Source organism: Suncus etruscus, chromosome 17 (genome assembly GCF_024139225.1).
Source record: "Suncus etruscus isolate mSunEtr1 chromosome 17, mSunEtr1.pri.cur, whole genome shotgun sequence".
Lineage (NCBI taxonomy): Eukaryota > Metazoa > Chordata > Mammalia > Eulipotyphla > Soricidae > Suncus > Suncus etruscus.
The window spans coordinates 18,975,877-18,984,675 of NC_064864.1; the positions used below are offsets into that span (position 1 = coordinate 18,975,877).

The window sequence follows — 8,799 nt, forward strand, 5'->3', positions numbered from 1 at the left end:
AAAGAAGGAAGAAGAAAGTCTGATATGTGGAAGTGAGCCTGTTAATATTTCTTTAAAAGGTTTTATCCTTAACCATGCTCCTCTAATGTCTCCCTTGATTTTTTCAAGCATTCTTTCTCTACACTCCCAGGAGAAACTTTAATACATATTTTGTCTTGAAGTTCTATAAATTGCTTATGTTTTCCTCCACAACTAGATAACAGAGTCTGAGCACAGCATGGAACTTTCTTTTTATTCACCTAAAACAAATGGAACTATTTCAGTTCTGCTTCCTCAGAGAAGGCTTAATGGGATAGTTACATGATATCAAAAAAGGAGAGAGACACCAGCATCTTTACAGACATAATTTCATAACTAAATTCTATTTTTTTTTTTGCTTTTTGGGCCGCACCCAGTGATGCTCAGGGGTTACTCCTGGCTCTGTGCTCAGAAATCACTCCTGGCTTGAGGGGCCATATAGGACACCAGGGGATTGAACCGCAGTCCATCCTACACTAGCGCCGGCAAGGTAGACGCCTTACCACTTGCACCACCACTCAGGCCCCATAACTGAATTCTTATGTCATATTAATTTGAAGCATAACTGTCTCAGAATTTTGGAGTTGATACTCATAATCACCTGATTTTAACTCATTTCCATCCAGAGCAGCCATGATCATGGTTTCCATGACCAGGATTCCATGCTGCTTCTTCAGCACTCTTCCAAGGACCTTAACCTATAGAAAACAAATCCTCACTACAAGCAAATTAGAATAAATTTTGGTATCTTTGCACAAAAAAAGAAAGAAAAAAAAAAGAAAACCTCTACTCAATATTTGTTCTACTTTGCTGGAAATTATTTCAAGTGCCTTCTGAATCTCACATGCCCAGGAAGTAATGCTGTAATTTCTGTTTTATTCTTTTTATAAATCAATTAATTAATTGAATTACTATGAAATACACAGTTACAAAGTTGTTCATGATTGATTTTCAGTCATACAAAGTACAACACCCTTCACCAGAGCACATTTCCCTCCATCAATGCCCCCAGTTTCCTCCCCTTGGCCCTCTCCCTTGCCTACCTCTGTGGTAGACGTTTTTCTTCTCTCTCTATTTCTCTCTCTCTTCCTTTTCTTTCTTTAAGATGCTACCATTATAATTTCTTTTTTGTATATGTCTCAGATTTCTCAAAAAGTAAGGTTTCTAAGTCATATCTAATAATCTTTTCACATCTCTTACTTCATTCTAATGAAAACTCCCTCAAGTCTTGTACAATTTTTGGCATGCTAACTATAAAATGACTATTAATATTTTGAGATATTACTTGAATTCTACTCTTAGATGTTTCTTTGTAACAACTAAAAATAAAAGAGACTTTAAGAGAAGGCAATTCAGTAGCAAGAGAGTCAACAATCACAATATTCCTCAATTTTGCCTTTAGCCACATGTATCTGCTAAGGCTAGTTAAAAATAATTTATGACCATCTTTATCTGTATTATTTTTAAATAAAATTTATTTATTTACAAGCGATATTTGGTAGTTAAAAGGAAATTCTTTTGATGCTGGCAAGTATCATAGTTAGAAAAATTATAGCAGGTGGCAACTAGTGACAGGAAAAGTGTGGACCTTTCCAGTTCCATTGTTTAATTTCCATAGCATGAGAGCACATTAAATTAAGAAACACAGAATCTGTTGGAAATCTCTTTTTCTGTTTACTATAAAGAGATGACTTACTTGCATTTCCAAGGGTAACTTCCTAAAGACCAAAAATCTGAGGAGACACATGGAAATGGAGAGTTCATAAAGCCAGATGAAAAAAATGTTGAACCCAGATAAGATATTAATGAACAACAAGTTGATATAACAATGAACTAATTAGAAATAATTAGTCCATTATCTTTTAGAATAACCTGATATTGGGGTTCAAAGGAAGGTGCTCGTTGGAATATTTGATTATCTTAAATTTTATAATGTGAATCATATATGTATTGGTTATATAATGAAAGCTAAAGGTGACAATTACATTGACTGATGAAAAACTATAGGACAGAGCAGAAAGGAAAATATTGTGTATTCTATAAGCCCATAAAAATTGACAAAGAAAAGAACAAAAAGAGACTTGTTTAAGGTAATTGAGATTATTATAATGATCATGTATGTGTGCCCAAAACTCATCACCTATTTTGTACCCAGTTGATTAGAAACAAAAATGATCAGAACAGTAACAATAAAGTGGAAAGACAACAAAGGCTTTTGGGCAGAGCAAGTAAGTAGTCAGAATAAAGTAAATGATTTAATAGAATGAAGTGCCTTTGGGTGAGTTTCAATTAAATGTGTCATATATAAAATGTTAATGCCTCCAGGAGTGGATTAGTTCTATTGCCAAGAATAAGGAAAAAAATCAACCAGACATTCCTCACACAAACTGTGGGAGGGAACTCCGTGTGGCAATATTGTAAATTCCAAACCTCTTGGTTTCACTATTTGGACACCACAACCATTCTCAGGTGCCCATTAAGGAGTGTTGCACAAAAAAAGTTCTCATCAATTAATGGCTAACATTATTTATTACCACTAAGCTGTTAATAATTTTGCTTTCTAATGGGATAAAAATGGTTTTGAAGTATTGGCGGGTAACTAAGAAAAACAATTATGTCCTTCATTAACAGCACTTCGTGAACCCCAAATACCTAGGACTGGCACATTACATACATTGTCTCATCAGTAAAGATAAGAAAATGTCACCATTTTAAATCTTTCACTCAAGGATCCCGCAACAAAGATCTTGTTGTGATTCCTCGATGAAAGAAATGAGACATCCAATTACCCTGACCAGTGCCACAAAACAAATCAACTGCATGGTTGTCAAATAAATACTGATGTGTTCAAAACAAAATTTAAGTTTCATTTTGAACCAAATCCAAGTCCAAGACCTTTTATCATCATCTCTAATTTTATGAATCATTAAGATAACTTTTGTCTATGTTCTGGCCAGCGTTCTGCCTCTGACCAATGTTTTTGTTCCTTTGTACTTGTGGTAGAATTTACCCATGTAAATGCTAATCTAACTAATATGCTTGGAACATAATGCTTTAAACACATACTTTTTAAATAAAAGTACAGAAATTGAGCCACATGCATTGTATATGGAGGTCCCAGTTCAATGTCTGGTATTTCATGATCCCCCTTTAGTATCACTGAATTTGCCTCAGGAGGCCTCCAAGCATTTCTGGGTTAATCCTGATGGTCCCAGCACCACAAATCCCAAGGAACACAGCCTCTTCAGGCCCTAGTATTAAACTTCCTATATAATTATCACTGGGATTGGTTCCCAGGCTCCCAAATACTTCTTGAGGTCCTGTTTATCCTCCCCAATGATGCATGTATACAGAAGCAGTCACTTGAGAATTTCTACTTTTCTCCTTTTCTACCAGCCTTTCCACCTTGACTCCATAACATTGGCCCTCATTAATCTGCTTTGAGTATGATTCTGGATCACATGAACAACATTGTTTTTTTTCATACCTGTATATTTCAGAAAAGCTGAAATACAGTAAGTTGTAGGTTATAATATTTAACTCTGTCAGCACTGAAGAATCCAATGCGATTGAGTTATCATCTTGCCTTAACTGAATGATACCTGTCTGCAAAACCCAAGAAAGAGAAAGATATAGATAAATTCATCCCAATTAAGTTAGTGTTGAGCTTCTTTTTTGGGGACTCACTAACTTATTTTAGATCTTGTATCAGAAAAGTATCAAGACTAGAGATCCTTTAAAAAATATACATATATATATATGTATATATATATATATATATATATATATATATAGACAGAGAGAGAGAGAGAGAGATTTGGGGGCCACATCTGGTTACACTCAGGGGTTACTCCTGGCTATACACTCAGAAATCGCTCCTGGCTTGGGCAATCATATGGGATACCAGAGGATAGACCCACAGTCTGTCCTGGGCCAGCCTTGTGCAAGGCGAATGGCCTACCGCTGAGCCATTGCTCCAGCCCTAAAAATATTTGTTAATAATTTCTCTAAACACAATGGTTACAAATTTCATAAATTTCATAAAAAGTTCATAATTGTCATTCAGCCATAAAACACACTCCCCCCCCTTCACCAGTGCAACTTCCCACCACCATTGTCCCTCCATTTCTGATCCCCCCAGACCCCCTGCCTGTCTTCAAGTCAGACATTGTATTTCTCTATTGTTGTCGTGGTAGCTGTTAGTGTAGTGGTTTCTATAACTTAATAAGCTTGTTATCATGGGCTGGTCCTTCCAGCCCTCATCTCTGTTGTCTCTGGGTGTTATTACTATGTCTTTTATTTTTCTTAAATACTACATATGAGTGGAGATTATTCTGTGCTTATCTCTCTTCCTCTGACTTATTTTACTCAATGTAATAGTCTCCATATTCATCCATGTATAAGCAAATTTTATGACTTCATTTCTTCTAACAGCTGCATAGTATTCCATTGTATAGATGTGCCACTATTTCTTTTGTTTGTTTGTTTTTTGGGGGGCCACACCGGTTTGATGGGCAGGGGTTACTCCTGAATGTACTCAGAAATCGCCCCTGGCTTGGGGGGACCATATGGGATGCTGGGGAATCGAACCGTGGTCTGTCCTACACTAGCGCTTGCAAGGCAGACACCTTACCTCTAGCGCCACCTTCAATGCGTCTTACCACTATTTCTTTAGCTACTCATCTGGCTATTGTTGTTGGTTATCTGGGTCATTTCCAGATTCTAGATATTGTAAATAGCCCTAAATAAAAGACTGGAGATCCTTTCTCTCTATTAAGCCATTTTAACCAAATTACACCACTTTCCTCTTTAGATCTTCATTTCATTTTATATAAAATAAAAATTCTGGGCTAGTTCAATGGCTTTCAAAATATTTTGTTCAATTTTAGTTAAAAATATTCTTTTCACGTGCCTGGAGTAGTGGTGGTAGAGTAAGGTGTCTGCCTTGCAAACACTAGCTAGGACAAACCATGATTCGAACCCCTGGCATCCCATATGGTCCCCCCAAGCCAGGAGTGATTTCTGAGTGCATAGCCAGGAGTAACCCCCCGAGAGTCTCTAGGTGTGGCCCAAAAACCCAACCAAACAAATAAAATATTCTTTTCAGGAGCCAGAGTGATGGTGCAGCAGTAGGGCATTTGCCTTGCATGCAGATGTCCCAGGATGGACCTCAGTTCGATCCCTGGCATCTCAGATGGTCCTCCAAGCCAAGAACGATTTCTGAGCATATAGCCAGGAGTAACCCCTGAGAGTCTCACTAGGTGTGGCCCCCCAAAATTTTTATTGCAAATTATAAAGATATAGACTTATATAAATATTAAATAAAATAACAAAAACATGACTACTTACATTTTTAAGCATACAGTATCTATATAATAATATGTTCACACTATTGTACAATAATTTCTATAATTTTTTGTAGACTACATCCAGTTGCGCTCATATCTGACTCCTCTCTCTCTCCTTTTTCTCTCCCTCTCTCTCTCTCTCTCTCTCTCTCTCTCTCTCTCTCTCTCTCTCTTTCTCTCTCTCCTCAAAGATCACTCCTGGCAATGTTCAGAAGAACTTCTGTACTGGTGATTGAATAAGGGTTTGGCATAGCAAAGGCAAATGCCTTTCCAACTGTACTGTCTCTAGAGGTCTTTAAAGCTTTTTCGTGTAGCAACACAAGACCTATTGGACAACTTCCATTTCCTCCTCCATCCAATACTTGAAACATAATTTTATTTTCTATTTCTATGCGTTTATTTTAGGTACTTGCTGTAGTGCAATATTAGTTTTGGGAATTACTGGCTTATTTTACTTAAGATATTTCCCCCAAAGTGTAGCAATGTTGTAATACTATATGACGATTTTCTTTGAATGCAAAGATGAAGATTACTTCATTGTTTGTATATATAGAATTTTTTTATTTATCCACAGAATGTTACTTCTATATCTCAGATATCAAAAAATTGTCTGCAGTGAATATGGGTGTACTAAATCTTTATAGGATCTGTTTTCAATTCTTTTGCATATAAAACTAGAAGTAAGTTTGATAGTTTTTAAGATACCCATGTACTGTCTAACATAGTAGCTGCACCATTTTATAGTCCTATAATAAAACATAAGGGTTCCAATATTTCTATACCCACATCAACATACTGTATATTTCATTTTAAATAGTCTCAATGTTAATAAATGTGAGGTTATGTCATATAGTCTTAGTTTACATTCAGATTAGAGATTTTGTATATTTTAATATGTTTATTAGAAAATTTAATGTTTCTTACTTTATACATTTTATCAATTATTTATATTTTCAGGATTTTAATTATAATACAAAATATTTTAAACTTAAAATATAAAAATTTAAACTTAAAACAATGGAAATTTGTGCCTTACCTTTCATATTTTAAAAAGCAGTGATTATTTCAAGGATGATTTGAAAATAAAATAGGAAATAAATGTAAATTCAATAAATCAGTAAATGTGTATTTGTTATTTATTTGCATCATATATCCAAGTTAGTTTCACTTCTTTCATTATTTTTCTTCCTTCCTTTTGTTCCTTCCTTCTTTTCTTGATAACTTTATGCTAAACCTCCCACAGCTTTATGAATCTATTAGCACTTCTTGTAAATGTACCTTTATTAAGAAAGTAATTTAGTGGTGTTTTTAAAATTTCTTGTGGAGCATATCTGATCATGTAAAATTGTTCAATGAAAGCACTGTGGTAGATGACATTTGACATCTCCCCGCATAACTTCCAGACAAGACTCTGATACATCTGTTTTGTTTATGACATGATACAATTATGCAATCAAAAAGTGAATTCCAATAGTTTAATCCATAATGAATAGTCAATAATGCTCTGACACATTTTAGTTTATCACCTGACATTTATAACAAGTGATGAAATCACTTGTGAAATAGTGATTCATTTGATTGTGTCACAAAGATTTTCTAACACTCCTCACTCAAACTGCTAGTATTGTATAATTAATTGCTGCCAGTTTTTTCACAGGCTAGGGAACAGAAGTACAAATCGTTTAAATTATTCCTAAGCCCAATATCAAATTCGTTGTACAATGAAATCCTCACTGTGATGCCTTACAGAGTCCAGTGGAAAAGACTGACTGTGTACTTAAAGAGGGATAAATGTTGCCCCAGAAAGAGGAATAAGAGAGTGAGACTATTTTATCTACTTTTCAGAGAATAAAAACTGGCTAAAACAGAAGATAAAGACAGGATAAGGTGTGAACTTGACTGGACTTTTCCTTTCCATGTCCCCTATATTTTGCTGGGCTTATGTAAACAATTGCCACACTAACACCGTCTTTGTTGTGCTCCTTTGACTCATCCTTAATGAAATAATGTATTATGAGCAACCTTATCAACAACACTATAGCCTTTAATGTTAAAGGAGTTGCATAAAATTTGTGGCTTTGGATTGCTTTGTGTACTGCTAAGAAATGTTATAATGTACTACAATCTGGGGACTTGAGGGACAAAGTAAATGTGCATGTATTTTGTTTTATTTTTTTAATAATTTTTTGGCTGAAAATTCAAAATTAGGGTGTCAGCAAGGGGATTTATTTTGAGAATTCTGTTTATGAGTGATTTCCTTCCCACTGTAACTTCACCTTGTCCTTTCTTTGCATCTTTGTCTTCAATACAGATAAAAAAAAAATTGTGCTTCAAACAATGAAATGGGAAAAAGTATAAGAATATTCCAGAATTAATAGGGAGAGAACATTTGAAAGATAAGGGAAGAATAGGAAGGAAGGAAACAAAACTAACTCATCTCTAGTACTACCGGTTCATTTTCCACTTGGAGTTAAGAAAGCAAAAAATAATAAACTGTCCTTCATTACTAGAAGTCAAAAGTTTTGTTACAGAGGAAAATCTACTGCATAAACAAACGTTTAAAAATTATTTTTATTAAGCTTGTAACAATTATTTGTCTTTATTTTTTATTTGAGCCCCAGTGGCTGCTCCTGGCTCCATAGTTGGGAACTGTTCTTAAAGATCTTTAGGATTTTTTAGGGGCCATTCAGAGATTGATCAAATGTGGAAATTCTGGGGTCAGAGCACAGTGATAGGGCGTTTGCCTTGCACGCGGTTGACCAAGGATGGACCTTGGTTCTATTTCCCTGTGTCCCATATGGTCCCTCAATCCAGGAGTGATTTCTGAGTGCATAACCAGGAGTAACCCCTGAGCGTCACCGGGTGTGGCCCAAAAATCAATCAATCAATCAATAAAAGTGGGAATTTTGCATTTACAGTATGTGCTCCAGTCCTTAGAGCTCTCTCTCTTAACAAGCATTTTTTTAACTTTTTTAATTTTTTATTTAGGCACCATGATTTACAAAGCTGAGTTTCAAGTATACAATATTCAACACCTATCCAAACACCAATGTCAACTTCCTTCCACCAATACTCCCCTTTTTTCCATCTGTTCCCCATACCCTCAGGCTACCTCCTTGACAAGCACTTTTTTTTGCTCATCCTTATTTGAAGTGTGAGAATGTTTTTATTTTTCCCATTCAGTTAGCTATCTTTTAGTTTTAACCTGTGTTTCTTTTGCCGTGCAGAAACTCTTGAATTAAATGTAATAATATTTTCTGTTTTTAATTTTGTTGTTGCCTGTGTCAGTAGTATCATATCACTGAGAGGCCTCTGAAGTCCAACTCTTGGAGCATTCTGCCTATGTTTTCTTCAATTTACTTTATAGTTTTGGCTTGGTCTTTAGGTCTTTGATCCATTTTGAACTGACTTTCGTGCAAGGTATAAGATATGG

The 8,799-nt window shown here is 35.3% G+C and overlaps 1 protein-coding gene across 1 annotated transcript in view; it reads right to left on the bottom strand.

The window, feature by feature from the left end:
• Window positions 1-557: 557 nt before the first annotated feature.
• The window catches only part of CH25H (cholesterol 25-hydroxylase), a 71,447-nt gene continuing 63,205 nt past the window's right edge, over window positions 558-8,799 (bottom strand). Inside the window, exons 4-5 of the mRNA XM_049764569.1 lie at window positions 1,715-1,751; window positions 558-716 (exon numbers count right to left, since the gene is read on the bottom strand). Of these exons, the coding sequence (XP_049620526.1) occupies window positions 558-716; window positions 1,715-1,751 (196 nt within the window). The remainder of the gene's footprint in view (window positions 717-1,714; window positions 1,752-8,799) is intronic.